The following is a 16,828-nucleotide window of genomic DNA, read 5'->3' on the forward strand; positions in this document are numbered from 1 at the left end:
ATGCTTGAGACCGATTCATCCTCTTCTTCCCCTCCCGTTCTCAATGTAGAAGCCGATCCTCGTAGTCCTTTCTATCTAACGACTGCGGATCATCCTAGTGTGCTTTTCGTCAGTGAGAAACTCCACACAAGCAATTACCATTCCTGGAGCCGATCTACGTTTCTTTCCTTGAAAGCGAGAAACAAGTTAGGTTTTATTGATGGATCTCTTCATCCTCCTGCTCAAACTGATTCATTGTTTTCTTCGTGGAGCAAATGTGACACTATTGTCCTCTCTTGGCTCTTAAATTCCTTGTCTCCTAAAATTGCTCAAAGTGTTATTTATATTGATACTTCTCGTGCGATGTGGCTCGAATTGAAGGAGCGTTTTTCTCAAGGGAACGGACCTCGTGTACTTGAGTTGCAGACTGCCATCTCCGCCCTACGACAGAATCAAAGCCATGTAAGTACTTACTTCACTGAATTGAAAGTGCTTTGGGATGAACTGTTGTATTATCAACCTCTACCAATGTGCATCTGTCGAGGCTGTACATGTAATTCATCCAAGACCTTTGTTGCATATCATCACCAGAGTTATGTGATGACATTTCTCATGGGGCTTACTGATGTATTTGATGCCGTGAGAGGCCAGATTTTAATGATGGAACCTCTGCCATCTATTAACAAAGTTTTTAGTCTTGTTATACAAGAAGAACGCCAAAGGCTTCTTAGTCAGAGGCATAGTCCTTCTATATCTGTTGAGTCTGTTGCTTTAGCTACTAAGTCAGACACTGTAGTTAGGAATTTTAAACTTCCTACACGTAGCAAGGTCACCTGTAGTCACTGTGGCATTTCTGGCCATACAGTTGATCGGTGCTACAAAATCCATGGATATCCTCCTAACTATAAATTTCGAGATAAGACTAAAGGTGTTAATGCCACTGCCAATGCTGTTCAGAACACTGATTTGACTTCCTTGTCGCTTACTACGGATCAGTGTCAACAATTACTAGCCTTACTCAAAACTAGCTGCTTCCTTCTCCACCTTCTTCAGTAAACATGGCTTTAATTCCCAATTTTTCAAGTAAATCTAATTCTGTTTGTGCCTCTGTTGATTCATTTCACTCGAATTCTAGGATAATTGACAGTGGTGCATCAGACCACATGATTCATTCTCCTTGTTTCTATACCAGCAAGCCTGTTATTGTCTCTCATTCTGTCAAGTTACCTAATGGTACATTTGCTCAGGTCACACATATTGGTGATGTTGCCTTAAGTTCCTCTCTTATTCTCACCATTGTTTTATGTGTACCTAGTTTTACGTTCAATCTTCTGTCAGTCAATAAAATTACTCAAACATCACAATGTTGTTTGATCCTTAAATCTCATCATTGTTTCTTGCAGGACCTAGTAACCTCGAAGATGATTGGGATCGGTGAAATGCAAGATGGCCTCTACAGATTGACTTTTCCTCAGTCATCTATCATTTCCAGGGAATCTTCTACTCCTACATCTTGTTTTTCCATTCAATCTAATGTAGCCTTCTGGCACTTTAGATTAGGTCATCCATCTTCTTCTAGATTGCAATCTTTATGGTAGTTTATTCCTGTTTTGCATTCTAAATTTGATACTTGTACCACTTGTCCAATTGCAAAACAGAAATGTTTATCTTTTCCTATTGGTCATCATAAATGTAATGCATCATTTGATTTGATACATTGTGATATTTGGGGACCAATGGCCTCTTCTACTTATGATGGTTTTGATATTTTCTCACCATAGTAGATGATTATTCTCGGGCTACGTGGGTATATCTAATGAAATCTAAGTCTGAAGTTGCATCTTTACTGCAGTCTTTCTTTCTTCATGTTGAAACACAATTCAATCTCAAAATCAAAGAACTTAGGTATGATAATGGTCCTGAATTTGCTTTAAAATCTTTTTTTGCTTCCAAGGGAGTGTTTCACCAACTGAGTTGTGTTGCAACTCCACAACAAAATTCTGTTGTGGAGCGTAAACACCAACATATTCTTAATGTGGCAAGATCCCTTCTTTTTCATGCTAAACTTCCTCTTTGTTATTGGGGAGATAGCATCCTTACTTTTATTTATTTGATTAATAGAATTCTGAGTCCTATTCTTTTGAATAAGACTCCTTATGAGCTTTTGTATCACAAATCACCATCTTATACTCATCTTAGGGTGTTTGGCTGTATATGTTTTGGCTCAACACTCTCTCATGCTCGCTCTAAATTCTCTCCTAGAGCTATAAAGTCTGTTTTTCTAAGTTATCCTTTTGGTATTAAGGGTTACAAGTTGTTAAACTTAGAAACTCAGACTTGCTATGTCTCTAGAGATGTAGTATTCCATGAAGAAGTATTTCCTTTCGAATCTTCTTCATCAACACCATCCTATGCTACAGATTCTTTTCTTGGTCCTCTACCCAATCCTGCTCCTAATTCTGATTTTAATATTACTGCTCATTCACAAACTGAGATCAGTAATATTAATTCAAATTCTTCATTAATTTCTCTTAGAAGGTCATCTAGGACTCGACATCCTCCTTCATACCTTCATTCCTATCACTATCAACAAGTTGCTGCTTTGCATTCACCTTCTCCCACTGATCACAAGGTTGCTGGTCTTCCTTCCTCCCACATTTCTCACCCAATCAGCATGTATTTGACATATGATAAACTTTCTCCATCTCATAAATCCTTTGTTCTCTCTACTTCTATTCTTGTTGAGCCTAAATCTTATTCTCAAGCTGTCAAATATCCTGAATGGAGGGAAGCTATGTAAGCTGAAATTTCAGCTTTAGAGCAGAATGACACTTGGGATTTAGTCCCTTTACCCCTTGGTAAACGCCCAGTTGGATGTAAATGGGTGTACAAGTTGAAGCTAAAGTCTAACGGGAGTGTAGAAAGATACAAGGCTAGGTTAGTAGCCAAGGGTTACACCCAGCTAGAAGGACATGACTACTATGAGACTTTTAGTCCAGTAGCCAAACTCACTATTGTGAGAATTTTTCTTTCAATCACTGCTGCCAAACAGTGGCCAATTTTTCAGTTAGATGTAAACAATGCCTTCTTGAATGGTGAGTTTCAAAAAGAGGTTTACATGTCATTGCCATCTGGTTTTAACAGCAAGGGGGAGTCAACACTTGTATGCAAACTTAAGAAATCTTTGTATGGCTTGAAACAAGCATCAAGGCAATGGTTTGCAAAATTCTCATCGACTTTATTGCTTAATGGGTTTACTCAATCAAGATCAGACTACTCCTTTTTCAGCAAGCAAGAGGGTACTTCAGTTATCTTTCTTCTTGTGTATGTAGATGACATTTTAGTCTCAAGTAATGATACTGCTGCTGTAGAAGCCTTGAAGTCATATCTAAACAGTCATTTTAAGATGAAAGACCTAGGCCCTTTGAAATATTTCTTAGGCCTTGAAGCAGCCAGATCTGCTAAGGGAATTCATCTGTGTCAGAGAAAGTATTCTCTGGAAATTATTGAAGATTGTGGCTTGACTGGTTGTAAACCAGCATCTTCACCCATGGAACAAAGTTTGATTTTGAATGCTGAAAGTGGGGATGAGTTAGAAGATCCTTTTCAATTTAGGAGATTAATTGATAGGTTGATTTACCTAACCATTACAAGACCCGATATTGCTTTTTCAGTGCAAAGATTAAGCCAGTTCATGCATAGGCCTTGGGTACCACATATGGCAGTAGTAAATAGGGTGGTTCAATATGTCAAAGCCACAGTTGGCTTAGAATTATTTTTCTCATCTGCTTCCACTAATTTCCAGCTCAAAGTGTACACAGATTCAGATTGGGCAGCATGCCCAGATACTAGGAAATCTGTCACTGGTTACATTGTGTTTTTGGGGGATAATTTGGTTAGTTGGAAGTCAAAGAAGCAACAAACAATTTCCAAATCTTTGGCTGAGTCAGAATATAGGGCAATGGCAGCTGGGGTTTGTGAAATACTTTGGCTGAAAAATTTTTTAGCAGATTTTGGGATTTCACGCTCACAGCCAGCTTTAATGTACTGTGATTCACAAGCTGCTATTCACATAGCTTCTAATCCGGTATATCATGAAAGAACAAAACATATTGAGATAGATTGTAATCTTGTGAGGGAGCAGATGCAAGCTGGCGTGATCAAGCTATTTCATATCAAAACAGGTTGTCAAATTGCTGATGTCTTGACAAAGTCTTTAGGCGTGAATCAGTTTAACCATCTCATTGGCAAGATGGGACTATTAAATATATATAGTCCATCTTGAGGGGGAGTATTAGATTGTAATATTACTTATTTACATTCTTTACACGTGTAGTGTATGTTTATTTTATTCTTTTGTATACAGTACCTTAGTGAAATATAAAACGTTTTGAGTCTTGTACAGAGACGGATATTATTTTTCTAATGCAATGAATGACATTCAGTGGAAAGAAGAGAGTTTAATACAAGGAAAAACCAAAAAAACCTGAAGACACAAGAACACAGGAAACATTAAAGGAGAAACCAAAATAAATAAAGAAAGGAATATAAGATTTGAAAGCTGGATAAACTCAGCTGAGGTATACTTAGCTGCATAAAACTTCAAATCACAAATAGGTTCATACTATATTATTTTTGTCATAATATCTCATAGCTGCAGAATGAAATATTACTCACCAGATAGGGCACCAGCAAGTCTATTGTTTTCCATGTACATCCATAATTGATCCCCTTCAATGCAACATCCATGAAGCTTCACAATATTTGGGTGTTGCAAACAGGAAATCATTCCCATCTCATTTAAAAACTCCCGATTACCCTGTTTTGATTTAGACGAGAGCTGCTTAATTGCTATGACAGTGCCATCAGGTAATTGACCCTGCACCCAACCTTACTCAAATAAGCAGGAAAATCCATACTCAAATGGAATAAGTCAAGTGAAGTAAGTTCTGGTATCTTGTAAACAGGACCAAAGCCGCCTTCTCCAATTTTGTTGGCACAATCCAAATCATTAATAGAAACTTTTATTTGTTTTAAGCTAAAAGTCCCCGTCACCAAATCTAGTCGTCTAGCATCTGTGCAAGGACGCACATAAGAACCAGTAAACCAAGGAATTCACTTTCTTTCTAATTACTTCCTCAGGTTACACTTGAGGAAAGATTAAAAGCTCATCTTCATAGCAAACCATGGGGAATATGCCTACGGATTTTCTTATTTTTCTATATATCATGGTCATAGACTGATTTCTAACACATGCTATCAACTCTTCATTCACAAAATGTGACCGTTAAAAAGCAATACTTCAACCACTTGTATCAGAGCTCAATATCGTCATGCTCGAGAATCCCTTTCCGTTGAAAGACAAAATATACCCAAACAATTTAACTCAGTATCTCCTTCAATAAATTTTTCTTTTTGAAAACAATACCTACATAACTTATGGTCCAACAAATGCAGCATAATTCAAGAACCAAAAAGGATGCTTCATGGACAGATTGTTGTAATAAATATTCCTTATGGAAACATTTTTTAAAGAAGATTTAAGTCTAGATTTTGCTGTCAACTGATAAAATTAGGTATAATAACTTAATAATGCACATTTGGATGCATTTCTCTAGCAAGTTAAGATGTCTAAACCACAACCACAAAGGTCAAAAAGTCAAGACATCCTACACCTTGGACATCATTTGGTCATTCAACTCGGCTGTATACAGGCATAATGCTCCAATTGCAACCCCAACAATGATATAAACAGTTCGATTGGCTGCACCATTCGGGCAGAGCTTGAAATCTGCACATAGAAACAGACTAAACCAATTATGCTTCCAATCAAAGGATTTAAAGAGCGACATATCTACGTTGGTGCTGCACTGTTCTAATCTTGCAACTAAACGCATACTGCTTCAATGTACAGGGTATGATTTAACAAACAATGGATTGATCGAAAGGCCACAGATGAATTCCTTTGATTCGACTTCAAAATAGCTTCAAAATAGCAGTTGAGATTTGTCTTTATGTTTTTTCTTATTTTGAACTGTGCGTATATAAGCTCCAACAAAATGGAAGGAAAATGATTTCATGCATCTCAATACAGAACAAACAATGTGATCTTTTCCGAGACTGATGAAACAGATAGAATATTCTCTTTCCCATACAAAAGCCTGTTCCCAAGATATTCTCTTGTTGAAAATCATGGGGGCCTAGTGCAAGTAATTAAAGCACATATAGTGTACTTATAGATGGTAATAAGACAATGACCAAACATTCACACAAACTACTCACCAGAAACTACAGAAATGGCTGATATAAGGGGACCATAAACTCCTCTATCAGGAATTCTTGTCGTCCCTTTACCAGGCCAATAGAACCTGATCTCTAGAATATTGTTTGAGACGATCATATTAGATATAGGTTTTACAACTGCCTTTTGAGCAACACCGGTGTAATCTTCAACAGTGAAGTCCCTCACCACTAATATTTCCTGTGGCAAAGAGTTCTTATTAAACCTTGATATGTAACTTCAAATATACAGAATTTCCATCAATGTCACAGATTACCTGAACATAGATATCAAATACACGCTTCCCAAGGCTGTTATATGTTATTTCATTCGTAAACACTATTTCTGCAAAGTGGAGATTTACGGTGTAGTTCCCTTTTTCTAAGCAATAATGGAAATAAGTGAGCGACACAGGAGATACACGTGCTATGGCATACAATTCAGATATATTGGCTGATGAGAGATGCAGAGTGTAACGTGTATTTTGGTAATCATTATCATCCATGAAATCCCCAGTGCTACTAAACCCCCAGTAACTATTGTCACGAATAAAGTACTCCACAGCACCACCTTCAACATCTCCATCTCCTTCATATACAACTGTGACTTTATCTTCCTTGATGGCTACATTGTTTCCACCAGAATTAATATGCAAACAATTTGAATCTGCCATAAAATAATAATTTTAAAAGTATCTATTAGAAAGCAAACTTTATGATAATTACAGAAATATGTGCTTATATACCCCTTTGTAGTCTTTAACTATCAAGTGATCGCAACAATTCATAACTACTTTAAAGCATGCTACCATAATAATTCAATAACTTTCGATTCAATTCTCTCTCTCCTCTCCAAAATTAAGCTTCGAGAGAATGAAACACTAGCTGTAAAGAGTGTAACAAATCATCCTCAAAGCCACCACATGACAGCCCCACAAATCCGTGAAAATTGTTTACCTTCTGCCGCACCCAGTTTGAGGGCCCTGAACTCATGGAAACTGGTGGTCTACTGTCTAAAGACTTGCATATACTCTGCCCATTCCCAGTGGAGTTCTTCTAATTGCAAGCTAGTACGGAAGATACACCCTTCATGCCGCCGACATTGCAAGACTTGATTTGCAATAAAAGTTAAAATTAAATTTTCTTGCAAATCAAAGGCTGTCATGTCGGCAATGTGGACGGCGTGTCCTCCACATCGGCTTGCAAATATAATTTTTCTTCCTAGTGATGAAGACTAGTTTAGAAGAAAGATGGATGCTCTTCAATTCTCCCACTACATCCTTCCCCAAGCCCCAACTCTCCATCTAACATATCAACAACCCCTTTCAATGGAAAAATACCAGTTCTAAATGAGTTTTGCTAAATACAAGCAAGTTCATGCACCGATGATTTTTTTTATTTAAAAAAAAATATATAAAAATATTTTTGAGAGAAGAAGAAAATCTTCTATTTTATGAAAATTATTTCTATCTTTAATTCACATCTTTTTATTAAATATATATCTTATATATCAATATTGATGTCCCAATTAATGCACCAACTTTGCTTGTAAAAAGATTTTTCATTTCTTTTCTAAATGGCCCCCAACTTCTGTGTTGAAAATTTCTAAATTTCCATAGAGCAGCCCCATGTTTTAGTACCCTCCAGCCCACTTGCAATTAGAGATGGGGCCAAATAGGCAGGTCTTTCAACGAACTGTGAAGCCCCAGGTCCACAGTCACCGTTTTAAAATAAACCGTTGATATCCTCTTACATCTTCTCCAGTTGGTTCTTCATAAATGCTCACAGTGGATTTCTAAGAGTGCTTCCCTTGCATCAGGATTATCAGCATCTTCCTACTCATGTTGATCCTCATCAGCCTTGAAAGCCTCCGTCCATGAGTCTGTTGCACCTCGTAGTCCTTGGACTAATTAAGAGGCCTTCCATCTCATTCTGATCGACACGCATTGTCTAATTCACATGCATAATTGACTATATATGATTAGTCAATTGTATTTATATAAATTTGCAATATTGGAATTCTTCTCATACCTATTGTATTATATATACTGCACAAAAAGAGAGAGTTCTTATCTCTTTTTTCAGCATTAAGTGATCACAATAATGGGTATTAAAAAAGGATCTCTCTCTCTCTCTCTCACACACACACACAAACACACGCACACATTTTTTAATTTTGCTTATAAGGTCCCTAGAGCATGCGAGCTCTACAACAGAAGCACTGTTAAAGTAAAGACTGAAAGGAAAATATGTCCAAAATCGGTGTATACTATTTCAAACAGAAGCACTGTTAAAGCAAAGACTGAAGAAAATAAACTTGCAATGGCATAGTGAGCAGTTTATGTAATAGCACATAACAAATAATGAAATTGTATGTACAGCTCGGCAAAACAGAATAACAAATTATAACTTCTCTGTAATTGTATCATTCCGTAAGTACTGCAGGTGTGTGATGAACTGCAGGTGTGTGATGAATATCTTCCTTTAATTCCAATACCCCCCACCCACACAAGATGGAGAGTAAATATTTATGACTCCCATCTTGAGAAGCAAACGGGTGAATGATGGAGAATGCAACGGCTTTGTGAGTAAGTCAGCGAGTTGATCAAAAGATGACACATGAGTAGTTGCAACTTGACCCTCAGAAATCTTGTCTCGAACTAGGTGGTAGTCAAGTTCGATGTGCTTCGTGCGTTCGTGGAAGACGGGGTTGGCAACAATGTGTAGAGCGGCTAAATTATCACAATAAAATTTTGCAGGTCGTGTGATCATGATACGGAGATAATTGAGGAGATAACAGATCCATGTTAATTCACAGACAACAGCAACCATAGCCCAATATTCTGATTCGGCAGAGAAGTGAGAGATGGTATTCTGTTTCTTGGATTTCCAAGAAATCAAGGAGTTGTCGAGAAATACACAAAAGCCAGTTGTTGAGCGTCTAGTGTCCGAACAGTTGGCCCAATTGGCATCAGAGTATGCCATGAAGTTAAAGGTAGAATTGGCAGAAATAATGATCCCTTGGCCGGGAGTGCCCTTGACATACTTGAGGACTTTTATAACAGCATCATAGTGGGGGACACGGGGGGTATCCATGAATTGGCTAAGCAAAGTGACACTATAATTCAAATCTGGTCGTGTGTTGGTTAAGTAAATTAACTTGCCAACTAATTTTTGAAAGAGAGAGGGATCATGGAAGAGTTCACCTTCATCCTTCCTTTGCTTGATATTTGGTTCCATTGGTCAAGGTGAGGGCTTGGATGCAAGAAGGCCAGTCTCAGCAAGTATATCCAAGGCGTACTTGTGTTGACAAAGTTGGATCACATTGCAAATTCGTGCGATTTCCATGCCAAAGAAATAACATAGAGGTCCCAGGTGTTTGATGTGAAATTTGGTTGCCAGGAATTGTTTTACAGCATCACTGGAAGTAGAGTCCGGGCTCATCAAAATGATGTCATCAACGTATATGAGTAGTGCAATAAAGGCAGTGGGAGTTGCTTTGGTGAAGAGACTGTAGTCGGCTCTTGACTGTGTGAAGCCATACTCAGTGACGGAAGAGGTCAATTTCATGTGCAACTGTCGTGAGGCTTGACGGAGACCATAAATGCTTTTATGGAGACGGCAAACTTTGTTGGTCTTAGCTGCGACATTGCCTAGAGGGGGTTTCATGTAAATCTCTTCGTCAAGTTCATCGTACAGAAATGCGTTATTGACATCAAACTGTTGAAGGTCCCAACCTTTAATGGCAGCATGGCTAAGAGGCACCTAATGGAGACTGGTTTGGCCACTAGGGAGAAGGTGTCGTGAAAATCGATGCCTTCTCTTTGAGTGAAGCCCTTTTCTACTAGCCGACTTTGGCTCTTTCGATGGTGCTGTTAGCTTTATACTTCAACTTGTAAATCCACTTACAATCAATCGGACGCTTGCCAAGAGGTAAATCCACGATGGTCCAAGTGCCATTAAGTGCAAGAGCAGCAATTTCTTGCTCCATCGCCTCACACTAGATGGAGTGTTTGATGGCTTGTGTGTAAGAGGTGGGTTCTATGTTGAGATATAGTGAAGTGGTGAATGATTTAAATGAGGGAGAAAGGAATTTATAGGATAAAACATATGAGAGAGGGAAAGGGATTTGCATACCTGAGGTTGAAGACGAACTAGAGACCATGGTTGTGGATGTTGTGGAGTGAGGAACAGGAGCGAAGGCTTCATGACAGTGATAGTCGAGTAGATAAGAGGAAGCCTTACATGGATGAGTGGATTTGCGAGTGGGTTGTGGGTCGGTTGGGTTGAGTGGATATGTTATGTTGGCTTGAGAAGGCTAGGTATTTATGGGTGATGAATTGGAAGGGTGAGGTGGGCTCGGATGTTGTGAATTTTCAGTGGGGAGATCATTGGGCTGGGATGGAAAATCAAGTGGAGATATAGGTGAAGGGAAGTAATCTAGAGTTGTGGAGGTGGTGGGTTGATAAACTGGGTCGGGAAGGCTTTGTTGGGAGGGAGGTATTTCTGTGTTGAGGGTGGGGACAATTGAGCTCGGCGATTGAAGGGGAGGGATGTGAGGATTGGTGGACTGTTTTAGTGGGAAAATTGCTTTGTGGAAGATGACATCACAAGATAGGAAAATATGGTTGGAAGTGAGATCTAAAAGCTTATATCATTTGATGCCATAGGGATAGCCAAGAAATAAGCATTTGCGAGCTCTTGGGTCGAATTTGGTTCGGGTGTGAGAGAGGGTGGATGCGAAGCAAAGGCAACCAAATACCTTGAGGTTTGAGTATGATGGTTTGGTGTTGTAGAGGGCTTCAAATGGGGTTTTGTAGTCAAGTGTTGGTGCAGGTGTTCGATTAATCAGGTACACGGCAGTAGCAACAAAATCAGACCAGTATTTTATTGGTAATCTTGACTGAAATTTGAGTGCTTGGGCTACGTTTAGGATGTGCTAATGCTTTTGCTCGGCAAGGGCATTTTGTTGAGGGGTGGCGACGCAAGTGAGTTGGTGCAATGTACCTTTGGAATTGTAAAAATGTGGCATGATAAATTCGGCCCCATTATCTGATTGATTTTGGTGTTAAATTGTGTTTCAACAATTGAGAAGAAATTTTGGAGAGAAGTTTGAGCTTCGGATTTGGCATTAAGTAAATAAATCTAGGTGCACCGTGTGTGTTGATCCACAAGAGTAAGAAAATATTTATAACCATTGTATGATTTGGTGTGATTGGGGCCCCAAATATCAGTGGAAACAATGTCAAATGGTTTTTTATTGGTTGAATCAGATTTTGGAAATGGTTGTTTATGTTGTTTGGCAAGCAGACAAACATCACATGGATAATCAAGACTAGCAGAATGTTTATAATCAGGATCAAATTCATGTAACAAATATTTAGTCATTGAACTATGCCCAAGTCTGTAATGCCAAAGTGTGGAGAAATTAAAATTGATAGCTATTGTGGTATGAACAGAACCGGATGGTAACAAAGTTTGAGAAAATTGTTGTAAGGCATGCGGGTTGGGTTGTTTGAGTTAAAGGTGATATAATCCATCATGCACCGTCCCCACTCCAATCGTCATCCATGATGAATGGTCCTGGATGTAGCAAGAAGTAGAGGAAAAAATGAGACAACAGTTAGAATGGTGTGCTAAGGCTCTTGCAGATATGAGATTAAATGAAAAGGTAGGGATGCACAATACATTGTGAAGAATTAATTTATTGGATAAGTGGACATCACCGATGTGTGTGGCTGTGCTTGAGGCACCATTGGGAAGTTTAATGGATTGAGAAGTGGTGTTAACGTTGTGAGTGAAGAAGTTTGGGCTACAGTGTCAATAATCCACGTGATGCATGGTGATTTGTGTGTGAAAAACAGGACAAAGACGTACCAGACATGGGCAAGGAGGTGGTGAGGGCATTGTTGGCAGCAGGAACGGCTCCATCATTTTTAGAGGACTGGAGTAAGGTAATGAGCTGTACATACTGCTCTTGTGTAATGGGAGGACCATTGTTGATTGTATCCTGCACAATCGAAGACTGATTAGCTGAGGAAGTGAATTTGGAGGCGTTTTTATGCCCGGGAGGAAAACCATTCAACGTGTAGCATTTCTCCTTGATATGTCCAGGGATTCGACAGTGATAGCACACTGGAAGATTAGGATTCGCCTTAAAGCAGCGCTCCAGGGAGTGTCCATGGATGTTGCAATGGGAGCAAAAAAGTCGATCACGTCTGGTGTGTGAACTATTTCTGGAATCATGTGGAGGTGCAAGAGCAGAGTTTAGCTGACAACGTCGTTCTTCTTACTAAACCAGGGAGAGCACGCGATTGAGCAGCGGGAGTGGGTCATACAGCAAGATCTGCGCATGAATAGGATCATATGAATCAGCAAGTCCAATGAGAAACTACATTACTTTACCTTGATGAGTATATTGAATCAAGGTGTGAACTGCTCCACAGGTACAATCCAACATTGGTTTGTATATCTCGAGCTCATCCCATAGGCTTTTGAGTCTGTTGTAATATTGGTTGACGGAATCACCATTTTGTGTTGAGGAGGAGATAGATTTTGTGAGTTGGAATATGAGTGGGGCATTTTGGATAGAGAACCTATCCTGAAGGGCTTTCCAAACATTGGTTGCAGTTTCTGCATGAGCAATGCTCGATCTGTGTTTTGAACCAACTAAGTGAAGGATCCAGGCGATTATGACATCGTTGCAATGTTCCTAGGCAGAGTAGAGGGGATCTGAGGTGGTTGTTGGTTTTGGGATTTTGCCATCAATAAATTCCAATTTTTTTTTTTTTTTTTTTTTTTTTTTTTATATTAAGAGCTCGGCGCATAGTCCTTGCCCATGTAACGTAATTCTCAGTAGTGAGAGGATCAAGAACCAATGAAGATGAGGTTCCTTCTCTAGGTTGGATGAAGTATGGGCTGGCGAGGTGGTGGGGATTGAGTTTTGGGTTGGAGAGAGCACGAGATTCGGAGTTTGAGCTCATAGCTCTGGTACCATATTAACAACAGAGCAATGCAAAGGAAAGATGATGGCTACGAAAAGAAGATAGCAGAATATGGAATTGAGTGAAAATTCTCATTGATTTGGCATGTGTACCTTCTGCTATTTATAGATTACAAAATAATGAAATAACAAATAACAAATAATGAAATTGTATGTACAGCTCAGCAAAACAGAATAACAAATTGTAACTTCTATGTAATTGTATCATTCCATAAGTACTGCAGGTGTGTGATCAACTGTAGGTGTGTGATGAATATCTTCCTTTAATTCCAATACATTCATTCTACACATAAAAACGGCGGATATAAAATTGCCTCCTCTTTGTACCACACCCTCCACCAAAACAATGCAAAAACTAGCTGCAGTCACTATAAACACTACCTTATGGTCAGAGTTAACCTCAAAACCGAAGACTCAAGCTCAACTTTTAACACAGAAAGTGTTCATCAGAACTGCAGTCTCCTTGAAGTAAACAAATCAGGACCTCATTCGGTTCTGATTCCAATCTTAGAATGATTGAAAAAACCTAAGATTCCAATTAAATTTTACTCTCATTAAGCCCGTATGCTTAGTCATTGTTGCACTTTATTCTGAATGGTGGAAATAAATCTGGGAACAAGGACTCAAAAGGCAAACCCACACCAAGCCCCTGTAAAAGTTTTCCATGTCCCAATTTAATGCAAATGTTCCATGTGAAAATATCATATTGATTTAATGCAAATGTGCCATGTGACCTGAAGAAATTAAGAGTGGCCTAAATTTTTTAGAATTTCTTTCGTAGGGCTCGCTAAGATTCGCTTGACCAGTTTTGAAATGATTAAAATAGTTTATATGTCTATACTCATAAATGAAAACAGTTTCGCATTTTCATATGAGAGTTCGAAGAGAAATTTCAAAGAAAACTTGGAGAATTGATGTTAGTTTCATAGCAGTCAATAGTTTTTGGAACACCAGTAATGTATCCTTCCATCGTGGACAATTGAAGTTCTTTAAGCAATGAGGACCTTGTTTTCTGTACAAAAATGAGTATAAAAGAATATATCAATACGAGTATTGATAACAGAGGTTGAACGAAATATCAGCTTTAAAGCCATGTAAAACTAGAAATATACAGAAAGAAATAGTATAAAAGTAGTCGTACAAGTTTTCTCCACAAGCTGGCTGTTCAGGACCTTGCCATGTGAAGTTACTGTAGGAAAGATCACTGCATCCATACATCAGAGAAAACCATGGCAATCCTTTAATAAATAATAATAATAATAATAATAATAATAATAATAATAATAATAATAATAATAAAATTTAAATAAAAAATAAAAAAATAAAAGAAGAAGAAAGATAACATGAATCTAAGAATACTACTATTTAGTATTTCAGAAGAATTTGAACCCAAAAGGCATGTTATCAGGGAATGCCCTTTCTTCAAAATGGCCTAGATATCTACTTAATTATATAAAAGCCAAGTTTTAATTACTGACTTGGCATCCATTCCACATTACTCGGTGTTATAAAAAAAAGAATTTTTCTACTCATAAGCCTCACACACCACATAACTCACTTTTTTATTTTATTTTTATTTTTTTAGATTTATTCTTTTTAAACTAATTCAATTATTTTACTCATTATCCATATACCAAACATTTGGTAAAAGAAAAAAATAAAAATAAAAATTAAAAAAATGTGTGGTGTGTGGTGTGTGGGCTCATGTTTAGATTTATTCTTAAAAAAAGGGTACAAAAAGCCCACACATGGAGACACTCTGAATAAGTGTCATTTTGATCTAAACAACTGCCATCTTTGTTTGAAGAGAATACCTGGAGACCGGTTGGGCTGTTAACCCTCAAATAATAGTCCTCCAGTAATTGCCTGCCACGTATGCGTCTCATGCTCTTTATGTCTAAACCGTGATGCACCCAATCTTTGCCCATTTAATCTCAAACCCATTCAGGTCCCCTTCTAGTTCGAGCAGAGACAGGTCGTATACCATCCAGGTCCCCCCATCTTGAGACGGATTCATCCCCAAATCGCTCCATGGTTCGAATCGCACCGGCAGCCCCATCCCGCGACCAAGTATTCTTTATTGTCGCTACGGGAGGTTCGAATCAACACGGATTTAGACCCTTCTCGTTGAGGTCCCCTTCTCGCTGCGGGAGGTTCGAATCGAGACAGACGACTTCCCTTCTCCCTACCGTTGGTTTTCTCCCTGTCGTTGGTTTGAATAGTGACGACAGCCCATCCCGCGACCGTGGCAAGGAGACGGGCAGATTCAACCTTGGAACGAATTTAGAAACCCTAGCGACAACTTGGGTTCTTTCTTTTCATAGATTAATTTTTTTTTCGTTCATATCTCTTCACAGATTCAAACTCGTATTTTAATCCGGAAGTTTGTGATACTACTTTGTGTATTAATCGACAGATTCACTTCGTGGGTTATTTATTTTCTGTTAGATTTGTGAATTCTGCTTTGTGGATTCATAACCTTAGATTTTGCAGTTTGTCTTCACAAAATTGTTATGTCCTATATTGTGGATTCAGAATGCTACCACTTGACTTGTTATGAACTGCTTCTAAATTGTACATCAATTTTGTGACTGTTTAATGTGAACTGAACTTTGCTATTTTTCATGTTTCATTTTTTGAACTTTATGGGTTATGACAGATTGGGTTTTCAAAGTAGTCATGCCCTTCTTTTATATTATGATAGATTTGTTAACAATTGCTTATAAATAGTTCAGTTATTTTGTGATTGTTTAATGGGAACTTTGAACCGAATGTGCCAAACCATGAACATGCGTTCCTTAAGTGGTATAGTTGCTTTGCTATTTTTGATACATCTTATATGTAAGTTTGTTGACAGATATTTGGTTAAAGCTCAATATGCTTTAAGCTCAATTGCTTTAAGTGGTAAGTTTGTTGATAGATATTTCTCATGGTTCTTTGCTTTGCTATTTCTTATGGGTTATGACAGATATTTTGTGACTGTTTAATGGGAATTGTGAACCATGAACATGGCTTCTTTTATATCAAGTCTCAATATGCTATTTCTCGTGGTTCTGGATTGTAAGTTTGACAGATTATGTTTTCAAAGTAGGTGATGCCCTTCTAAGTTTGACAGATTATGTTTTCAAATTAGTTGATGGCTTGCTTTTATATTATGACAGAAAATGAGAAGTTTGGCTTCTTCTGGTTCATCTTCATGGACTGCAAGAAGAGAAGAAGTTCCACTGGAGAGACCATTTTGCTATTGTGGCATTCAAGCAAAATTACGGATTTATGGGAAATCAAACAGTTTTGGTAGAAGATTTTACAACTGTCCAAATTATAAAAATAATGCACAATGTTCATTTTTTGAATGGATTGATCTTCAAAGTGACCAGAACAACTGCTGTAAGATAACATTGGAGTTAGCTGAGCAAAGGAATGAGAGGGTACTTCATCAACGGCTCGGCATCGAACAATCCAAATTCCAATTCATGGAGAAGAAGTACAAGAGAATATTGAAAGCGTTTATTTTATCATGGTCATTTTTTATCTTATTTTGTGTTGTAATTTTGATGTCTCCAAAAA

At 38.1% G+C, this 16,828-nt stretch overlaps 1 protein-coding gene and 1 long non-coding RNA gene across 2 annotated transcripts; one reads left to right on the top strand and one right to left on the bottom strand.

Moving 5' to 3' along the window:
* Positions 1-1,035, top strand: LOC122276877. The gene has a single exon (XM_043086771.1). It carries the CDS (start codon positions 1-3, stop codon positions 1,033-1,035), a length of 1,035 nt encoding a protein of 344 aa, XP_042942705.1.
* Positions 1,036-5,692: 4,657 nt separating this feature from the next.
* LOC122277387 lies at positions 5,693-6,921 on the bottom strand. Its single transcript, XR_006228993.1, has 4 exons — positions 6,697-6,921; positions 6,537-6,604; positions 6,262-6,460; positions 5,693-5,770 (listed from the first exon to the last, which is right to left on the bottom strand). It is a non-coding gene; the product is annotated as an uncharacterized LOC122277387 (long non-coding RNA).
* Positions 6,922-16,828: the final 9,907 nt, after the last annotated feature.

The sequence above is a fragment of the Carya illinoinensis genome, chromosome 9 (genome assembly GCF_018687715.1).
Source record: "Carya illinoinensis cultivar Pawnee chromosome 9, C.illinoinensisPawnee_v1, whole genome shotgun sequence".
In the NCBI taxonomy this organism is placed as follows: domain Eukaryota; kingdom Viridiplantae; phylum Streptophyta; class Magnoliopsida; order Fagales; family Juglandaceae; genus Carya; species Carya illinoinensis.